The following is a 22,726-nucleotide window of genomic DNA, read 5'->3' as shown; positions in this document are numbered from 1 at the left end:
TTGGACTATCTTTCCAATGTCCTTCAAGGTACAATGACGCTTGTGGCTAGCAGTGTAGCTTTGCAACAACATCATCAGAGTTCCTCATCTTCTACCCATATGTGCGACATCTCTCCAGGTCCAGACCCCGGCAGACTGAGAACTCTTCTTCTTCTCCTTCCTCTGAGTTGTTTGTAGGGTCATGGGGTCAGAGTATACACCCTGGACAGTTACCCTACACTTGCAAACTCATGAACACACACAAAAAAATGTTCCTTCCATCCATCCATCCATTCATCCATACATCCATCCATTTTCATCCGCTTATCCGTTACCGGGTCGCGGGGGCAGCAGTCGCCACCCAAATCACACTGCACCGTACCAACCGCCCTAACTGGAATTCGAACTTGCCCAGGAGGTGAACCCTGGGGTTCCACACCAATGACAGAGACATTGCCTTTGGGCCAAAGCGCCACTTGAAAAAATTTTGAAAAAATAAAATTTTGAAATGTTTTTTTTATATTTTAGAAACAAAAAATTTTAGAAAAAAAAATTTTGAACAAAAAATTTGAATTTTCTTTTTAGAAATCTCAGAAAAATTTTTTTTTCAAAATAGTTTTCAAAAAAAATTTAGAATTTTTTAATTTTAGAAAAAACATTTTTTTTGAAAAAATTTTAGAAAAAAATTTTTTTTGAAAAAATTTCCATCAATCCATTTTCATCCGCTTATCTGTTACCGGGTCGCAGGGGCAGCAGTCTCCACCCACATCACATTGCACCGTACCAACCCCCCAAACCTTCCTGTAGGTGGTGAGTCCACTGGGAGTTACCAACTGCCCCGATTCAAACTTGCCCAGGAGGTGAACCCTGGGGTTCCACACCAATGACAGAGACATTGACTCTGGGCCAAAGCGCCCAAAGAAATGTTAAACTCTTTAAATTTAATAAAGTCTTCTCTGCATTGAGGAATATTGATTTTTTTAAATTAGTAATTAATTGTGATTAAATCACAGCCACCCTCTGATTAATCCGATATTTGTTTTTTTTTACAGTCCTTATTATATCATTCATAATGATAAATTGCTATACAGTTTACAAATATTATTATGCAAATTCAAATTGACAGCTGCCATCTACTGGCAGTGGTAAACACCTGCACCCAGAGCTGTCCCATCTACTGAAAACAAAATGACATACAGAGGGCAGCGACCCTGCATTTGAACAAAGTACTTATTAGAATTCTTGAAATTTCCCATTTTCTCTCATTATTATTATTCTTTTATTTTAATTTAATTTTTTTATCTCACTTTTCTGCACATTTAAAAAGGTTCATTTGGTTGGCTAATTATTATTATGTCAGCCAATCAGCTGTGAGCAAGCCGACTGCAGTCATGAATGAACAACACCCCTTACGTTCCCGGCATGCATTGTGGAAATAGTGTGTGCGTGTGGGAGAGAGAGCGAGAGAGACAGAGAGGGAGAGAGAGAGAGAGGGAGAGAGAGAGCAGCGTGGATTTGGTTTGGAGGCTGAGGAAAGGACCGTGGACCTGAGCGCAGAAGAAGAACTAGCAAGAATAGTAGTAGTAGAAGAAGAAGAAGAAGAAGAAGAAAAAGAAGAAGAAGAAGCTCAGATCAGATCACTCGTTCATCACTGTCAACCGCTCAGGTAGGTTTAAAAAACGTGCACAGCATCACTCATCATCACGTTTCCCTTTTAATCACTCTTCGTGGGCGTGCTCGTGTTTCCCCTCCCCGCTGCGGGGGAAGCAGCTGCCCCAGACAATAAGCCTCATCTGCCCCCGGGGGTAGATCGTGGTCCTGCTGCTGTCATTCCTCGCGCTGCTGTTGCATAGTCACACTCTCGGCGCTGTGTTTCTGCTGCAGTTGGATCCGAAACCGCAGTGTTTGTGCAGGGATTCCCCATCAGCCGTGTCACTCCTCGGCCACTCTGGTCTCTGTGCAACATCAGGAAGGAGGAGGGTGGAGGTGTGTGTGTGTGTGTGTGTGGGGTGGATGCTGATGCTGATGCTGATGCTGCTGCTGCTGCTGGGGAGATCCATTCCGTGGTTGTGACCGGGGGGTGGGAGGCAGGATCATAAAGTCATTGCACTGGGGGAATGCTAATATAATGCTACGTTGCTTTACCGTTATATCCAGCTTCCGTCTGCTGTGCTCGACTTGGAAAAGACGTTTTTTAAAATTTAAATGTATGCAGATTAAAATAATATAAATATAAACCTCGTATAAAGCTTTTATTTTTATTTTTTATAAGCTGTTTTGGTCATTTAAAAGTTGTCAACACAACTCGTCAACCACAGTGACTAAGCTTCCGGGCAGTTTTAGCTTAGCTGCAATAAATGAATTAAATTTTTTTCTCCACATTTGGCACCACGCCAGATTTTATTACATTATATTTTTTTATACTCTGGATTCAATATGCACTTAGGTTTGGTTCAATTTGCCAGTATTAACAGTAAAATACAACAACAACTCCCTAATAGATAATATAAGATTTGTTAGCATGTTTTTAATGTTAGCAAATCTTATATATTTAGGAATGTTTGTTGCTTACAAAAAACGTATTTAATTTAAAACGTAAAGCTAAAATGGCACAACTCAGTGATTGAAAAGAACAATGTGTCTGTATATATTTATTTATATATACTGTATATATTTAATTAATGTTTGATTTCCATTTTTGTTATTAGCCTCCATGCTAGCTATTGCTGCGGCTAAATCTGCTCCCTGCTCACTCAGTGAAGCTTCTATGTGAATTTGAACTTTTAAAAATACAATTTACAATTTGTTGTGTTGACATTTGTCAGTGTAATGTGTTTCTGTGCACCTGACTTCCTGACAAACAGTTCTGTATAATCTGTGTCTGTCCACAGGTTAGTCAGCAGGACATTATTTATAAAACTAACTAATTTAGGGTTAGCCAACAGTGAGCTACTAATGTAGCATTACATATTTGACTCCGATACGGCTGCGTCTAGAAACAATAAGTCCCCATTGTTAGCCTCTTTGGATGGTGCTTGAGTGGCTGGATAATGGCGTGTGTCTAAGCGTCTTAAAAGGTTTGTTGTCATGAACGACTTGTGGTGGCTTAACTGTTAGCATTACTGTTACATGTATTTCAAATAGTGAGCTTAAAGCATTCTTAGCTTATTGCACTTCCAAGCTACTGACATGTTAGCGTCATGTCAGTACCTGAGGCACCTCAAATGCACCATGCTTGGTCCCCGTAAAACACTTGTAGAGTCTCCTGCTTTTTCTCGACTTGTGTTTACCAAACTGGACCTGTGCGTGCAGGTCTGTCCTGGTTGAGCTGTTTGTGATGAATCAGTGAACTGGTTCCCAGTTACTATAGATACTGTGCACTCTGTGAATCTCCTGGAGGTGTTTGAGTCCTCGAGTCAAGTGGTCAAACTTTAAGATGCAGTTATTGCTTTGTCGTGATCTGTCTTGTTCTGTCGCCATGCTTTGTCGTGATCTGTCTTGTTCTGTCTGTCGCCACCGTTTTTATAATGTTATGAAGATTTTCTTTTTTTATTCTCTTCTCTAATGGATTTTTTATGTCATATGGAAAATTGACTGTGTTTTGGTTTCTTGGTTAAATGCTGTTAAAATTAAAAAAAACAAACAATAGGCTGATGCGACAAATCGGCCGCTAACTTATTAAAGCGGCTTCATGGTTATGTGTTGCACTCCAATTTATTTTTGACTTCACGTTAAATAACGGAAGACATCTTTGTCCGCATGCAAAGATACATCTCTGCTCTCAGGTTTTATGATGTCGGCAACACACTGACAAATAAGCAACCATGAAATATTGATCAGTCAATCAGAGGACAGGCTCAAGTGTTCCATCTATAACCAGTTATCTGCTCTTCCTCCCAGCAGATGCTCCTCAGCATGGAAGGATGGCAGCGGCCGCTAATGACACGGACTCCTCTTTTTTCCTCTTAGAGAAATAATGAACTGCTAAGTGACCTTTCTGTCCTCAGTGTGGGGTTCTGGTGCTGTTCTGGAGGCTGGGACTGGTTGTTCTTTCATGAACTGATAAGTAGTTGGCTCAGATAAGTGCAACAAGAACAGTCAATTTATAAAAAAAACACTTTTTTAAAAAAGTGGAGTTAGTGTTTATGACATCATGTTATCACTGATTAATTTTTGTGCATTGAAGAAAATAGGGAGAAATATCCTGGCTTGTCTCATTTGATTCAACTTCTTTACTTTACTTCTTTACCGTTAGCATGGATTTCCAAAAAAAATAGTCCAATAGTCACCTCTGCACTGAAGTTATTTGAGATATTGCACATGTCCACGTCCCAGACCTTTATTAAAATGTGGAAATAGTTCTACATAGTTTAACTGAAACTTTGTTTACTGGAAAGCAGCAGGGGGCAGTGTTTTGAATCCAACTCTAATCAGTTTAAAAGCTCTGCTCACTTTCTGTTTCGACTATGCTAAAAGTTATAATTATTAAATGAATCCCTAGTTCTGTTTTATATATATACATAATATATATTTAATGTGATATATATATTTAAAGTAATTATATATTTAACGTGAGAACCGTATCATTTTATTTTAATACAGACATATTTGTTTTCCTTTTGCCGTGAAATGCCTTTTTCTTAAGAGAACTTCTCACGATGCAGAACCGTTCAATCGAACGTGGACTGTTCAGAGGTCTGGAGTCGGACGGTGTCTTTGTGTTTGTGGGTCTGCAGAGAGGAGCTGAGATGAGGAGGGAGTGTGTGTGTGTGTGTGTGTGTGTGTGTGAGGAGACTGGGCCGTGACTCCTCGCCTCACCAGCTCCTCGCTGCCGCAGACTATCTCACAGTGGGCTGTAGTGTCACACTGTCGCTGCAGTCATCCAAGGTTCACGGTTCATGGATGACTTTCTTCTTCTTCTCCTTCTTCACAAAGAGTCAGAGACCCCGTGACCTTGCCTTTGGGTTCGGAGGATACGGTGGATACAAGTGTAGTTTGGTACAACTCAGTGGCCAGGGTTAGGTTGTGGCAGGAAGGGCATGCGATGGTAAAAAAAAAAAAAGTCCAAATCCTTGTGTGCGGTACTACCACTGGTTTTTGGGATCTTTCTTTCTGTGGTTTGTGTTGATAAAATCTGTCTTTTATTGTTGTGTTTTACATGTTTTACAGAAGTTGTTCTTTGACAAGAACAGCAAAGACCAAATAGTCCTTTTTCAGTTGAGTTTTTAATCTTTCACACTCGTTCTCGTGTGTTTGACTTTGACTTTGAATTCTTCTTTGCATTAAAAAAAAATCATACATTTTATGCCCAGTTTATATAAAAAAATAGCCATCTGTTCAGTGTATCCATGGAACATTTGTAAATACATGTTCAAATGTTACATAATGTGTTGGGGATAAGGTGGGGGGGGGGGGTAGGGCAGCTTCGTCTCCATAATTAGTCAAGCTCTTGTGAAAAATCACAGAATTGTTGTCCAGAAGACGTGGTAGATTTAACAGATTTGCAGTGAGAATGTGGAAAAACAAAATCCGACGTGACTGAGCTGCGTTCTGCCACTTCCTCTGTGATCTGTGTTCCAATTGTTAAATCACTGCAAAATAAAAAATAAATAAAAGAAAACGTGGTGTACATCAACAGGGGTCCAATATATAATCCCACCGCTACGGTTCTGATTGTTGTCCTGATACTGCGTCGTACTAGACCCACATCGAGGATGTGGGTTACTGTTATCAAAGTGCGGTACATCCTCAGTGTTGTGTTACACCGTAACTCCCCCCGAACCTCCCCCTCGCCCCCATTTCTCCCATAAAGATTATATAACAGAAGTAAAATGTAAAGAATGTTTGTAATGACATCGTCTTACCTCAGTGTTTACTACCAGGTGAGCAGTGAGCCGTTTCTCACCCTGCTGGTTGTACTGCATGTGCACGTTGTAAAGTGAATCACTGCAGTGGAAGTGAAAGGCCTATATGAGAATTTAATGGCTGCCAATGTACTCGAGCACAGTGTAATAGCAGCTTGTACGATAACGGGAAAGTGGCGGGAAAAAAAGCCAGTGGGTTAAAGATAGTGATTTTCAAGACACAGGTCCTTATCTGTCCAACCAGATGACGTCTTTACAAACAAGACTGAGCGACCAATCAGTGGTTGTGTGACTGTAATCGCCACTCTTTGTTGTCTCTCTGCAGTGTGTATTAGCGATAGAGATTACACCTTAAAGTCTGATGTAAGAGGGAGCTGGTTGTGTGGAGAATAAATATACCATATATATAACATATACTGTATATAAATATATATAGACATATATGTGTGTACTGTATGTTTATGTGTATTTATGTATATGTATGTACGTATTTATGTAATATGCATATATTTATATGTATATTAAGATTATATATATTGTTGTTCTAATACACAGTCAATCTATAGACATTATTTTGGCTATTTGCACACATATTTTTAGTTCAGTTAAAATGGAAATACCTTTAAATAAATGTAGACAAGTATAAAGCTATATTAGCATCCCAAATATAGTAGAATATTCAAATATATTTGTCAATACTGCATACCCACCTACAGTATATGTGACAGTTGAACCTTACGTTCTCATGAATTGTTTTTTGTGCAGGATTCCAGCTGTTCTTCCCTTGTATCTGCTTCGGCCTGACTGACCCACCAGCCCTTCACCATGAACTACCTTCGCCGGCGCCTGTCAGACAGTAGCTTTGTGGCCAACCTCCCCAATGGGTACATGATGGACCTGCAGAGGCCGACCCCTCCAGGTTCGTCCACTTCCTCTCCTGCCTCTCCTGCCACAGAGAGGCGGCAGCCGCCGACCGTCCCGAGCCAGACCCCGACCCCGACCCAGAGCCAGACCCAGAGCCAGGGCTCCAGGTCAGCGACCGGCTCAGGTACGGGCTCTGCTGCGGGCACAGGGAGCTTTCTGAGCTCCTTCTCCAGCGTGGTGAAGAGCGCTCAGATGGCCCAGAACGTCGCCGCCGCGGCACACGCCAAGTCGGCCGCAGCTGCTTCAGCTGACGGCTCCGCTGCAGGAAACAGTCAGCCGGCCAAGCCTGTCGTACGCAAGCCCAAGATCCTGCTGGTGATTGATGATCAGCACACAGAATGGTGAGTGCAAGTTTGACGGTAACGGGTGTATGTGGGGTGGGAGTGGGAGACTGTACAGTAGGTGTCTGAAGATTATAAAACAATCATGAGATGACTCTACCAATATATATATTAATACAAATATGAAGTAGGTGTTAAATATATTTCAAATGTCACACTATGGACTGGCAAACACCCAGGGTTTACCCCGCCCTCACCCTCACCCCCTCTCTTCTGACCCTCTAAGGAATTATACTAAGTAAACAAAATGTACTTAGTAGGAAACCTGGGCCTGTTTAGTTGAACATAACACTGAAATACTTGCAGGAATTGAAGAAAGACAAGCTTCGATCTTCAACGGATTTGTTTTTCAGTTTACAGCCTTTTGCTGCTACCCAGTGGAGGAGAATTTAATTATCCTTCCTGCTGCATAGACAATCAAAGAGAAATTATTTGCAGTAAATACGTTTACAGATCAGAATGAAATGAAGTTTGATGGAGGATAACAAATACAAAGATGTTGTTCTGACCCGAACAGCTAATTCAGGAGAGCAGACTTATGAATATGATGAAATAAATTTTCAAAGGTGCGAGACACTTTGTTGTATGTCCTTGGCTTCAGTGGCTTTTGTGTTGGCGCAGAAATTGTCATGGCAACCAGACGGAGGCCCCTCTGCTTTGAAGACGACAGAAAAAAAAGTAAATGTGCATTAACAGGAGTGTACGGCCTCATCTTTCATCCACAGCCCTGTACCTGTTACAGGTTGATACTCTCCTACCTTTTAGCTGCGGCCGACTTGATATAGAGCTGCCGTCAAGATATCCTGCAGTTCCCGTTTGTCATACCCTAATCAATAATCCTCTCCTCCGACTCATAAATTGTTATTCTGCTTCCTGACATTTGGAGGCAAATGAACCGTGGCAAAGCTGTTATTAGCTATTTGCAGCCCCTTCAATCTGTCTGCAGAATTAGCGGGGATCATTATGTGGCGAGGCATCTGTATCTGAGGCTCTGCAGGGGGCGATGAGGCGGAGGTTCTAAAAATGATCGCTGTATTAAAGTGCATTGCTGACAGCTCAGAAAAAGGCGGCGAGCATTTGCTGCTAAACTTTCAGCGAGCCTGGCAGCCTGTTTCTCTACAGACGCTTTGGTGTAATCCTAAATGGACCCATTTATTTTCACATCAAGTCATCAGGGGTTCTGCCCCCTCCTGGGCGTCCAGGCTCATTGGCACTTTCGCCAAGGGACCATCAACCCCTCCTGAGACCACAGCAAGAGTTGTTGTTCACCAAAACTACACTTAGTCGCTGCACAGAGAGAATAGAGACACGTTTTTACAAAGTGGCCTGGTGCTTTTTAAGTAAATTAATCAGAGGAAGATTTATTTTCATAGTTGTTAATTTCATTTTTATTACTTCATTTAAAATTTTCTCTCTTATTTAAAAAAAAGTTTTTATGTGCAGAAAAGGTCTTTTTTTAAATATAAAATAGACTCTACTGTTATGTTTAACATAACAATTCACAACGGAAGATAGTTGTCATTTCATAAAAAAAGTTTCCTCTTTGAGGATGTAAGAAAATGTAATGCAAGGGAAGGAAATCAAATCGTGAAACTACAGTTAAAAAATGGTTGTTTTAAATTTTTATTTTTTTAAATAATTATCAAGTCAGTCCTTGAAATTTGTCAGAAAACGGATTGTATTTAATTTGTCAACACACGTTATAATTCTTTACACACAGAGTGGTCTGTTCTCGTTCTCAGCTTTTCTCTCTTTTTCTCGCAGATGCCAGTCGTGTATACTGTACTCGAGTGTTTTTATCCAATCATATTTCAGCTTCACGTGTTGCCAAGGTGAAAGAAATCTGCCCTCAGCTCTTTGAATCAGCACCGTTGGCGCCTAAAATGAGATTCTTTAAAAACAAACAAGATTTTCGCTTGGTAACACCAGGGGGCCTTCTGACAGGCCCACGGTGACGTTGGCGATTTGAGTCATTTGATTGGATGGTCAAAGAACGTGTCGAATCTACCAAACTGTATCTATAGCGATTTTTTTGTACGCGCGAAAATAAAGTTTTCTCTACGTTTCTCTTTTGTCGAACGGACATTCTCAACCTAAAGCGAAATAAAACTAAGGCCATAAAGACGACAGGACAGACTAGACTTTAATCGTTAGACTGGATGTCAATAAGAAACAGTTGTTGTTCGAACTAAAACTCACGGGTAATCTGTACAACAGAGTAATGAAAGTGAGGAGGAGGGATTTTTCATCAGAATGTTTGGTGAGTAATTTTTTTTTCATACCCGGCATACCGCTGCCCTATTTATCTTTTTGTGAAAACGTATTACATAGATGAGGTATGATTCGTTTTATGTATTACGTGGCTTGTTCTCTTTGTATCCGCCTGGCGGCACTGTAATGTAGTCCAAGCTTTAGCAGTTAATATTGTTTTATTTCTGAGAGACAGTGAACGTATTTGACCAGCAGGTGGTGATGTCTGATAACATCTTACGTCAAAGCTCACAGACCTGTCACCAGGAACAGATCTGTTTTTCAAATTAAAGCACAACTGTCTCTCAAAGTCGAGCTGAAAACAGATTTTCTGACACATATTTAAATCGTTCGTCCATTTTATTACATTACTCAATAAACAATATATAATAATATGTAAGAAAATATAAAAAAGCTTGATGCAGATTAGTGAATAGTATATAGTCCGTGAAAATCGAGTAAAAAATGTTTACGTAATTTGGCGAAAATGTGTCTCGACAGTTAAAATAAACTGTAGCCCGTTGCAGGTGGACGAGACAGTAAAAAAAAAACTCTTAAAATATTTTAATTTACACTTTCACAAATTGGTCATCAAGCTGCATCAACAAAAGCCCAATATTAAAACAAATTCAAAAAAGACTTTTATTTTGACAAGACTCTCCACATTACGTGAAGAGCAGTTTGATCGGGCAAGTTTTCAAAATAAAACATCCTTTACTGAGGCGATAAAATTCATGGATTGTCTTTTATAATGTGTACCTACTTTGCTAACAGTTAATGTAAGCCATAATAAAATTGTAACATTATGGGTGATGTCTACATTAAAACTTCTGCAGACTTTGTTAAAACCTGTGATAAAGCCACTGTTGTGTTAACAGCCAGACTCTGACAGTTTGGATAAAAATGTGAGTGAGTTTCAGAGGCTGTTGTTAGAAAACAAAAATACAGGTGTAGCGTTCAGTAGCAGTGGGTGAGCAGTTAACGCTCAGCCATCTGAGAAAACAACAGCTTTTAAAAAAGACCAAATGTTTGGCTGCTGCTTTGGCAACTTGTCTGGTGTCACGGTGCTGTAACAGCCTGGTTTTTATTTCCAGTCTCCGCTCTTGCAGCTTTTAAGGCCACGTAAAAAAAAAAAACTGCTTTTGTGAGTTGTTGCCGAGCTGGTGCCATAACAAAAATCTGCTGCTCTGGTTGAAATCTGCGCTCAAGATTTCTTAAAAAGGAAAATGTGGAGATCACAATGTTCAGCCACACGGGCCAGAGTTGTAATTTATTTTATGACTTTGCAGCGATTCCAGATGTGATTCTTTGTGGTCTGAATGACTGGCTCTCTAAATCTGGGGTAGGCACACTTTTGGGCTCATGGGCCAAAATGAGGTTCAAAATTTGGAGTGGTGGGCGAAATCATTAAAATAAAATGCACAAGAATAGACCTAAACTTTCAAAGATAATTTGGCACATTTGATGTCTGCCACCATCTAGTGGCATCAACAGAAATTACAGACGGTTTGTGGTAATGTCTGAAACCTTGAAGGATTGACATGTCTTTCTACTTCCATGCGCCAAATATTTGGTTCCTCTGGACTTACCTGTGCTCTGCAAGGTTTAAAAAAAATGGTTCCTCTGGAAATCAAACCCAGGACTTACCTGTGCTCTGCAAGGTTTTAAAAAAATATTCATTTTGAAATATATATTATAAAAATATATTTTGTATCCCTATCTGCAAGAGCTCTTATATTCATTATTAAAATGCTTCAGGTGGTTGTGGGAACGAGGGATGAGAGTGAATTTATTTAGCCGTCTGAAACTTTTGCACGACTTCACATTAGAGACGATGAAGATGAGGCCTGTCCTTCCATCATCTCCTGTATTTGGGTTAAATCTCCTTTTAGGAATTCCAGTAGAGAGACTGAGGTCTCTGTGGAAACTGCGTCCTGGTCTTGGTCCAAGCCTGGCGTCCAGCAAAGACTGATACACAAAGAGCAGCACACAACACCGAGGCGAAGCCTGAGAGAACATCACCGTCATGCCCAACAGTCCCTCCTTTTTTCCTCACTCACTCTGTCCCCTCAATCTTGAGCTGCCGTGTGAGAAATTTGGCCAAGGAGCTGTCTGTCTGTTAGCCCTGTGTCCGAAAAAGAAACGTACGAGCATCTGATGACTCACTTTATATCCGCTCTGGCAGAGGCTCGACTTCCTTCGGCGTTTCCTCAGTAACGACGACGAGCTCTGCTCAGCTGAACGGGGATTAAAGTTGCATTAATTGTCAACATTTTTAAAACAAAACCAACAAGAATACTTCCTGTTGTAGCAAGAGACAAAAGTAAATAAGTGAAATTTTATATATGAAAAAAGAAAGGTTATACTTGCTATTGTTCACTAAACGCTTTGACAAGAGTTTGACAAAGCCTCAAATCAAGTTAAGTCTAACCTAAAGATGAGGTATGCAAAGAAAGAATAAAGTAAAACCTCAAATACTACGGTGGAGATGACTTTACACATGCTAGCCAAACTAAAATATGAAGAAGAAATTCACCTTTTTTTCATCTCTCTGGTCAAATAGTCAGGCTGCGGTCTGTATCTGGCCCGTGGGCTGCCATTAGAGGCCCATTTCTGTACGGTTTCCAATACATGTACATAGAAAAAAAGAGCATATTTTCTTTGTCAGAACGTAAAAAAAGAGTTGTGCGTCACACTGTTTGTTTAGTGGCTGTGTTCACAGAAACCCCAGACCTCTTTCTGGATCAGTCTGTTTACGTTGAAACACGTTAAAACCAGGCAGCCTGTAAATTAGATCAATCACCCTGAGTGACGACGTGTTGTGCAATACACAGAAACGCGTGCCATACATTTTTAGGCACTGAGCCTGGGAGCCCTTGGCTCACACTGTACGGTGGATGCTGGTGGTGGTCCGGGGTGAGAGGGGGCATCGCCTCCCGGGTATGTAGGTCAGCCGTGCTGAAGATTCACAGCTTCCAAAATTACAGGGAACGAGACGGCGAGGGAGCAGAACTTAAGGCCAACAGCTGTGAGACGTTAGCTCGGAGATCCACGTGTGTGACTATAATGGATGATAATGAAGTGGACCTTAAAGGATGATGTAGGGGATTTAAAACAAGGAGACAGACGCTGGGACAGAAACGAGGCTTTGTTTAGGCCAGGGCTGTGAGAAAAGAGAAACGCACTGTGGTGTGGTGTTCAAAAACACCAGGTTGGTTTAGTAAAGTGAAAGCCTCAAGAATGTGCACAAAATTAAACACAGCGCCAGCATGTGGTCTGCAGCAGACTGTTGACTGAGGACTGACAGTTTACAGCAGCGCAGCACAAAGTGAGCAAAAAATACACGGCAATAAAACGCTGTGTGTGTGTGTGTGTGGAAGGTCGTCTAAAAACCAACAGTACAGCAGGGATGTCGGTTCAATTCCCATGACGCTGCCAAACCATCGTGTTAGTGAGTCCAGACAAATTTCTTCATCATTAAACCTTCATTTTTAATAGAAACCTGCATAAACACACTGTGACGTGGTTCAATCTATGGCTCCTTTTTTGAATGTGAAATATCTACAAACCTCAAAAAAAAAAAAACTAACAAGATTACTGTTTAATTCTCCTACACAACCAATCATATGCACATTTTCACATAAACTCATTTGCATATTATCTGGTTGTTATTTTTTTTTAAATGTTGTTTCTTTGTTATTGGTAATTTTCTCTAAAAGTGTCTCCTCTTATCTGCAGGGCCAAATATTTCAGAGGAAAGAAGTTGAACGGAGAGTACGAGATCCGGGTGGAGCAGGTATGTGTTTCATTAAAAAACAAAACAAACCAACATATATGTATGAATGTTTGTATATATACATATATATGTATATTATAGTATCTATAAAACCCACATTTAAAAAAAAAAATTTACTTTTATGTATATATACAGTATATGTCTATGTGTATGTATGTGTGTATGTCAATATAAATATACGTATAACATGGATATATATGTGTATATAAATATATAAAAATATATTATAAATATATACACAGAGTACACATATATATATAAATATATTATAAATATATACACAGAGTACACATATATAAATATATAAAAATATATTATAAATATATGCACAGAGTACACATATATATAAATATATAGCAGCAACAAACAACGTGATAACATTTAATAGAAGGAGGAAGAAGGTAACACACAGAGAGCTTGTCTGGATGTTTGTTTTATTGTTGTGGTCACATCCTCCGTCTGAGGGCCGGTGGTCCGAGAGAGGGTCGCCTCTCACTGATGACATTTTACCCAGTCGTGTCCCGACCTGTTGCTCCGTTATGGTCAAACCTCACAGCCATCAGCACAGAACAAAAGCTTTGCTAATTGCCCTCTGCAGCCGGACACGTCAGAGTCTGTTTGTACACCTTGCTGAGTGCTTTAGGGAGATGGAAACCCAATCTCTGTGTGAACATGTAGCTTCATGCTGAGATGAATCCTTTTAAGGAATGAAAATAAAAACAGGGAGGACCATTATGCTCTCCTCTCCTCTCCTCCCTTCCTCTCCTCCATCTCGTCTCTGTGAATGCACTCATCTGATTGGCTAATTCATGTCACATGAGAAGAGGAACGTTGCGTTTTCACTGTAAAGATCTAAAAAAAAAAAACGTCACCAGTTAAAACGAGAATCTTTAGACGACCTTTGACAAAATTTGGTATTTGATCAGTTACAGGTTCAGGTCTGTGTCTGGATTCACATTTGGGCTGCGATCCACCAATTTGTATCCTCTGAACCAACAGATAGAAAGACAAAAAGAGTACAAAATGTCCAAAATACTACTGAGTATGACAAATCTATTCACCCTCTGATGATTTTTGTAAAGTGAGGAAGAAAAAAACATTGGCATCACATCTTCAGTCAAAGTCGATTACGTTCACGTAACGCCAACAAAGGACTGCTAATGGTCCATGTCCATTTACTTATTTCACTTAGGAATAAATGCTGTAATTTTCAAAACTGGACAAATTAGGCAATTAAATATGAAAAGCGTCTGTTGTTTGTAAAAGAACAAGGGCCAGTTCTTGGGCTGCGCTGTACCATGTGTGGTTTTTGGGTCGTGCAGGGCAACATCTGCTCAACAGGCGCATGACCTCAGCGCTGTCCACAGGCCGCGCTGCTGCAGTCATGGCAGCCCACAGGCAGTTGGTTGTACTGTATGTTATCTGTACCCTTTTCTTGGCATGAACCCCCACCCCCTTCTGATACTGGGCTTCTGGGTAAAAGCAGGTCGGGACATGTGACGGACACAGCTGCCGCCATGACTGTTGCGTTCAGCATCTGTCTTACATTTCAGCATTTAAGGTTTCAATGGATTATTTCACTGTTTAACAAGGTGGGAGTGATTAGTGAGTGTGAATGGACCACTGTACTTCACGTCTCTCCATTAGTCCCCAGACTTTATCAGGCGGTTACTTAAACAGTCTGACATTGTCAACAACAGTGTCTTTCCTCTGGACTGTTCCCCTTTTGAAAACGGAACAGCGTCACAATAGCTTGTACATCTTTTACACTATATTGAAATAGTTCCAACAGTTTTGACAAAAAAAAAAATCACAGCTTAAAATAAAACACCAGCGATGAGTGGATGAGTGGAATACATTTTTTTATCTTGAATAACTTAGATCTCAAATTTCAAAATAATTTCTTGGCTAACTGTCGCATGTCGCCCTTCATGCCCATTGACAGCTGGGATTCTGCGAAGGATTAGGCTGAAAATTATGAATGAACTTTGTTGTTGTTGTGAACTTGTGTTGTGTGCACCGCTATAATGTACTTTTCTGCCACTCTGGTAATATTTTTAAGTGGAAGTACAACAAACACTCAGTCATACCATGTTTCATGTGGCATTTCTACTGTGAGCTGACAATTATACTTGCAGGAAAAAAGGCATCATTTCATGACCACAGCGCCAACCTTAATGCACTCAGACATATTTGCTGTATGAGGAACTGAATGTGAGTCACGCCGACTGGATAAAATAAATACCACTTACATGCAGAGCCTTTTGTACCCCAAAAATGGCTTTTTGTGGAGGCATTGTGGCTACTGGAAAAAAACAGTCCAACAGCCAAAGCTTGTGACACACCAACTGGCATGTGGCCCATGTCAGAGGTCATGACATGACATTTGACAGAAGAAAAAATCTAGAAATGCACATTGTCTTTGGGTAGTACATATTCAATACCGGTTTCTCTTGCTCCCGCATCCGAAAGGGTAGTACATATTCAATACCGGTTTCTTTTGCTCCCGCATCCGAAAAAAATGTTTTTTTTCTTGTTTTTTTTAGTATTAGCCACTATCCTGAAACAATTAGTTCAGCTTCTTTAGCTCAAAATGACCAAAGGATTCAAGGCTTAAAGCTCCAAACTGACTACAGATGTTTACAGTCAGTACATGTTTCTGGTTTCAGCTCATTTAAATCCTGGTACATATACTCCATACAGTACTTTACCAGGTTACCTGGCCACTGCAAAACCTGTGGTCGTTTTGTTTTTTTCGTTTTTTTCGTTTTTTTGAGAGAGAAGATCCTGTTTACTCTTTGACTTGAGATCAAACAAAAAGCTTCACAGCCAAATGAACCTGGGGTGAAACGGTCAGATTCACATCTAAAAATAATCACAGATTCCAGATGAGCGACTCTCAACCATACGCAGGTTCACGCAGCTTGGCAGTCTGCACAGACTGTCGGCTGTTCTGCAGCGATAAGTGAGACTCGTGCAAAGGGCTTTTCTCCAGGTCTTATGAAAATTTCTAGGTCAGTCTAAGGTGGCATCAGTGGAAGAAGAAGAGGAAAGTTCTGACTGTTCACAACCTCTGTGGTTGTCATTTAATGTCCTATAATGGCAATACAAAAAATAATTCTTTGTAGAATATCGAGGGATGTCCTTTGCACCTGGTCACAATCATGAAAAGAAGCAAAATATTGCAAAACTATTTTGACAATGTTTGATTTATGATAGATTAAAAAATCCTGAATATCATATTTTTTTATGTAGTATCTTGTCCTAATTATTAAAGTTAGATCTGTCTTCAAACTTTTGGACAATAGTGCGAGGAACTTTACAACCAAATGAATGACATCTTTAACCAGTGTAGTGTCACCTTAAACTGTGAGAAGAAGAAGTGAAGCCCTACAGGTCGGCAATGGGATTAAATTGGCTCTAGTTTCACTTCTTCTTTTTTTCACTTCCTGTTTTGCTTTCCATGGATGGAGCGCCATGATGACAAGTGTCTGAATATGTTACCCGCATGGTAACCATGGCACCGCTGAAGACCTCATGGCTTAGCGTTTGGTCCTGTGCTCTTCACCCAACACTTCATCCATCCATCCATCCATCCATCCAACCATCCATTTTCATCCGCTTATCCGTTACGAGGTCGCGGGGGCAGCAGTCTCCACCCAAATCACACTGCACCATACCAAACCCCCCCTGAACCTTCCTGCTGGTGGTGAGTCCACTGGAAGGTACCAACCGCCCTAACCGGGATTCGATCTTCCCCAGGAGGTGAACCCTGGGGTTCTACACCAGAGACGTTGCGTCTGGGCTGAATCGCGACACACTTTATCCGTTACTGCCCAAAGACGTTGACTCTAAGCTACAGCTCTTGCCTACAACCAACCAATCAGACTTCTTGACCCTTGACATAAACGGCACCCTTTACCAATTAGGTCGTAGCAACAGTCGGCTACAGTCGTCATTTCTGAAGTCGTCACGGTGATGGTTTACGTGTGTGTGTTTTGGTGTTGTTTGTTTCTTCGAGTGTGTCAGTTTTGCCGAGGCTTGGATAAACGAAGAGACAAACCCTTAAGCGGAAGTGAGCCAAGTGCGCGTCCTTGAGGCACGTTGAGTTTAAGTGACGCCTTGTTCTCCCGTAAATAAGATTACAGTTTTTACTCACCCTGCTCTTCCTCTTCCTCTTCCTCTGGGAGCGCAACACAATAAATAAAGAGGTTGCTGTCTTTTTTTCTGTACTTGGCAAAAAAACAAAACCATTTTTATTACGTTGGTGCATTCTTTCCAGTAGATGCCCCCCCCCTCACTCCCCCCTCACTGATTTTACATGGGCCACAGCACTTTGAGATGAAAGGGAATTAATCTCCGCAGGAATATTGCTGATAATATTTCCTTTTTATGGATATGGAAAGCCCATAAAAAGGCAGCTAAAGCGGGCTTAAAGTCTCAACGATGGCAGTGTGAGAAAGCGTAGATAGTAACTGTCTTAACGTGCTAGGAAAACACAGGAAATGGGTTGACTGTGGGGTCAGATGATAAAAATACATCCTTCCACATATACATATATTGGTGTTTATAGTGGGTGACCTGCATGAGACATGTTTAGGGCCTTACACATACTCATACGGAGTACTGTATATTTGATGTAGTGTCTAGTACCTGGAGAAAACCCAAAAATGTTCAGGGAGAACGTGCAAACTAGGGATGGAGGCGTTGGCTGTGACACGAGCTGACCATCGTTTGGCCCTGGTTATTATTTTACGAGTCATATTTATTTTTCTTAAAGTTTAAAAATAAAACGCATTAAAATATTGAATTTCATTATTGAAAAAATTTATACAAACAAGAACTTTGATCTCATGAGGGAATTGTCCGGAAAACTGGAAAACAGTCCAACTCCCTTTTACCCTTCTGTTCTCAGAAGTCAGGCGTAGCCGTCACCCCCTAAGGGGAGGGGGGGTCTTGAGTAAGAGTTTGACTGAGTCATTAGGTAGCTGGGTTACGGCCTTTCACAGGGCCCCGGCTGCCTGTGAGGCCACAGAGTGGGGGGGAAACTCAATTTGTCCCCCACTGAATCTCACCCGTTCTTTTTGACCCCTGTCTTTGGGCATCAGCTTATTAAGAATTAGGAAAGAGAGTGAAATTATGTAGATACCATTCCAATCATAACACTTAATATTATTATTTTTATTCAGCCAATAAAAAAAAAAAACACACACAAACTTCTTCATCTAATGTTTGTATTTCTCTGTTTGTTTGTTTTGTTTTTTTCCAGGCCGAATTCTCGGAGATCAACCTGGCCTCTTACGTCACCTCGGGATGTATGGTGGACATGCAGGTCAACAAAGGTGGAACTAAAGTGGTCAGGTGAGTCCTTCATTCCTTTGTCACGGTCGCCCACCCAGTCTGCTAACAGAACAGATCCACTCTGTTTTGCCATGTAACGTTGTCTGAACTCAAAGAAATCAAAGGAGTTCTGTGAGAGTCGTGGTAAAAAGAGCAACATTTCTACCTTTCATTATGAAGAGGAGGAGGAGGAGGAGGAGGAGGCATCTGGTCAGAGAAGGCTGTTGCAGCAGATACTGTGTGTACGTGTGTTTAAATAGATGTGGTGACACTGCCAGGGTTACGGACTGTCAGCTGATCTGGGTGGTAAAGATGATGAGATCACACTCTGGCTTTTCACCTTATAGACACGGCAGTTGACGTCAGTACAAAGTCCGTCTTAGGCAGCGTGTTTTCAGAGACGATGGTTCTTCTTCTATGGTGCCGTATCTGTAGACGTAGGTGATGCCATCGTGAGCAAAAGTCACGATTATTTTTCATGTTATAATTGTGATAGCAATATACAATTTTTTTTATATATATTGCTAGAACAAAGACAAAATAACAGCAGGTAAATAAATGTGTTTCAGGCCTGTTTTTATTTGTGACTAATCCCAATGTAATTATTAATATGAAAAAACAAAATGATACTGTGTGTACGTGTGTTTAAATAGACCACTCTGTAAGGTGTGGTGACACTGCCTGGGTTACGGACTGTCAGCTGATCTGGGTGGTAAAGATGATGAGATCACACTCTGGCTTTTCACCTTATAGACATGGCAGTTGACGTCAGTACAAAGTCCGTCTTAGGCAGCGTGTTTTCAGAGACGATGGTTCTTCTTCTATGGTGCCGTATCTGAGTTGACGTCAGTACAAAGTCCGTCTTACGCAGCGTGTTTTCAGAGACGATGTGAACTTCTTCTAGACGTAGGTGATGCCATCGTGAGCAAAAGTCACGATTATTTTTCATGTTATAATTGTGATAGCAATATACATTTTTTTTTATATATATTGCTAGAACAAAGACAAAATAACAGCAGGTAAATAAATGTGTTTCACGCCTGTTTTTATTTGTGACTAATCCAAATGGAATTATTAATATGAAAAAACAAAATATAACTCATAATGAATCATAACAGTCCAGAATAATGTGTGGTTAAAACATAACTGCAACTGTCTCAAAGTAAATCCTGTAATATAGGATAACTTCATATAGAGTAATTGGTTAATAATATATAAATATGATAAGAAAGTACTGTTTTTGGGGGGGGCAGTTTGGTGTTTTTATAGCCACAGTAGCCTGAGATCGCCTGGCTCTGCTCCTCCAGTTTGATGAGTAACCTGATTGGTCAATCAGATTAGTTAACAGCCTGCATGCCTTCCATTGTTGGACCTCATTTTGAGATGTTTGGACAATTATTTTCCAATCTGCGCGCTATCTTCGGCTCCACGGTCAGACTTGCAACACAACTTTCTTATCAGTGGAATCAAGAGTGAATAATCCCAGGCCTGGGCTGCGCTGCGGCTCTCACAACAATACAACCTGTTATCAACCACTTACACAGGGGTTATTGTGCGCTCAGAATATTTTTGGCCCCACTGCTGTAATGACAAAAGTACAACTGAATGCAGATGGTGTGACTGCTGCTCTGTTCACAATCGCTGGAGCTCGCTGCCAGAGGGCTGCGGTTTGGCGAGTCGTGTTCATGACTCTGAGTTTGAGTCAGTATAATACGAAACACTGTGAGATTTTTTTTTACATCCAGTGCTGGGTCCCATCCGTATTTCTTAGCTTTTATTAATAATAAACAAATAAAAAAAAGTTTTTTTGAAAAAATATTTTTTTCTTAATAATTTAATTTAACTACTTGGGTTGAACTTGGGTTTACAGGATAGATCTTAGAAAAATATCAGAACTAGTCATCAAATCATGAGTAATAGAAAAATATCAGAACTAGTCATCAAAAATCTGTGCAGCTCTGGATTAATCATGATTAGTCCTTATCATTCATGAGTAGTCATGATTAGTCGTTATCGTTCATGATTAATCATGATTAGTCGTTATTGTTCATAATTAATCATGATTGTTTGTAACTATTCATGACTGATTAATTATTCATGATTATTCATGATTAGCCCTAATTATTTGAGAATAATCGTAGTTATTCACGATTAATTGTGAAGAACTAATCTGTCAGCAGGCTACACTCGACTGCTTTCAAACTCTTCCTTTATCCATTTAATTCACGCTCTGGTGCATAATCAGAACATCCTCCACATGAAGAAACTAAAACAAAAAACAAACAAAAAAAACATAATTAGCTTCATCTGTGCCGTGTAATAATACTTAATGTGCTGTGAAAGACTGTCCTGTAAGTGTAAAAGTCACAAGTTCAGACTTTCAAAGTTGGCTGTGTTTGTTGTGCTTCCTCTTCTTTTCATCTCATCCCTGGAGTTTTTCAGTTTAATCATTTGCTAATGTTGCGCTTGTGCACAGATGCGTTCATGCAGACACATTCAGCCTGTGTTTTTTAAAACACAACCCTGCATTTCCATATGCTCGCCCTGCTGGTGTGCTCACAGTGGCGTGACCTGCGTGACCTCCGCGTCCGCAGGCGTGCTCCGAGGACACGTTGTAAATTGGATTAAAGGGTGAATTAATTTCTATTGTCTGTTTCACCGAGTTGCAGTAACAAAATCGTCCTGGTGCAGTCGGGGTGTCGTGAAGATGCTTCTCCTTAAAAAGAAATGATGTTTTGTTTTTTTTGGGTGAAGCAGAGCTAATAAAACTGAAAACTACAGACTACTCCGTCCCAGGTGTACTACTACACTCTTCAGTTTCTGTCCAAAATCAACATATCCACTTGAACCTGGAGAAAGATTTGGATAGGGTCTCAGAGCTTAGAGCCCATGTGTATTAATGTGTACTTTACATTTTAGTGAGTATCTACATGTGGTCGAGCAGAAAGCAAATCAGACTTCACCGTGGATCCAGTTTGTGTAGGCTCCAGCCCAGTTATTAAGAGAAGACAATAACACTATGTTGTTTTGTTTTAAATATACAGTAAAGTACACAGTGAGGCAGATCGTTTTTTTTATTGCAGGCAAATACCGCTTTACAGTATACAAAAAAATCGTTTTTTTTATTGCAGGCAAATACCACTTTACAGTATACACAATTTTTTTTTAAAACAGATCAAGATGACGAGTCTGTTGACTAAGTTTCTGCTGTTATTGGTACATAAAAAGAGTAAAAAAAAAAAGGCTGAGTTTTCGATGTGCGACGTGGCACATTCTGTACAGCATACAGTGCTGCAGAGCAACAGGCAACGGAGTACAGTAGTTATGGCACATTGTCCCAGCCTCAGTGCTGTAGTCAGCCCTTTGGCTTCACCACCGTGTGTTGCCAAAACCTCCAGGGAGCTGCTTGGCTCAGAGTGGGGATGGCTGGTCTGGCTGAAGTTCTGATTCACAGCAGCCAGTACTTGATAAGCCACAGAGCAATCTTCACCGTCCTGACCCTATAAATAACTTTCTTTCTTTTTTTTGATGACTGTTGGGCATCTAACTAACTGTGTCAATACTTGTTTCACTGTTTCAGCCGCTCCAATGTCATTTTTAAAGGTGAATTATGAAGGAGGTTTACTGGCAAAACAAAGGTATAGATTATAGATGAACAATCATCATGTCATTTCTTCTAAACCAGGCGTCTCCACATGTTTTTGTCTTGGGAGATACTACCCAAATGACCAGGCCAAAGTGATCTACCTACATTGGAAACGTTAAATATATAAATATAATAATCCCTCCCCTATCACGGTAGTTGCGTTCCAAGACCCACCGCGAAATGGGAAAAACTGTGAAGTAGAAGCAAGATAGTTATTATATTATTTACGTAAATATTTACCCTTTACGAACCTCCCCCCACAATTATATTAAAAGAGTGGCGACGAAGAGCAAAGTGAACTGAGAGAGAAATATTTACCCTTTACGAACCTCCCCCAAGTGAACGAGAGAGAGGCCGACAGACAAAGGGGAGATGCTACGATGCATGAGCCAATCAGCGGAACAGAAGAGCATGCTCAATTAGCCAGTAGTACGCATTATATTACGCCAATAGTATGCTTTGTACGATTTCGTCCGGGTAAACAAAGCTACCAGCGATTGTTCCCAAAGGCGCTTATCTCAAGTACAAAAGTACCGAGTGAGCGAAAGGAGAACTGCGATATAGAGAATGAACAATGTACACATAT

General features: G+C 40.5%; 1 protein-coding gene across 1 annotated transcript in view; it reads left to right on the top strand.

Moving 5' to 3' along the window:
* Nucleotides 1-1,288: 1,288 nt before the first annotated feature.
* The window catches only part of syn3 (synapsin III), a 72,784-nt gene continuing 51,346 nt past the window's right edge, over nucleotides 1,289-22,726 (top strand). Inside the window, exons 1-4 of the mRNA XM_008315961.3 lie at nucleotides 1,289-1,645; nucleotides 6,609-7,108; nucleotides 13,097-13,154; nucleotides 18,424-18,515. Of these exons, the coding sequence (XP_008314183.1) occupies nucleotides 6,669-7,108; nucleotides 13,097-13,154; nucleotides 18,424-18,515 (590 nt within the window). The 5' untranslated portion in view covers nucleotides 1,289-1,645; nucleotides 6,609-6,668. The remainder of the gene's footprint in view (nucleotides 1,646-6,608; nucleotides 7,109-13,096; nucleotides 13,155-18,423; nucleotides 18,516-22,726) is intronic.

This window comes from Cynoglossus semilaevis, chromosome 8 (assembly GCF_000523025.1).
Source record: "Cynoglossus semilaevis isolate Cse_v1.0 chromosome 8, Cse_v1.0, whole genome shotgun sequence".
Lineage (NCBI taxonomy): Eukaryota > Metazoa > Chordata > Actinopteri > Pleuronectiformes > Cynoglossidae > Cynoglossus > Cynoglossus semilaevis.
This window is presented reverse-complemented; position numbering and strand designations above follow the sequence as displayed.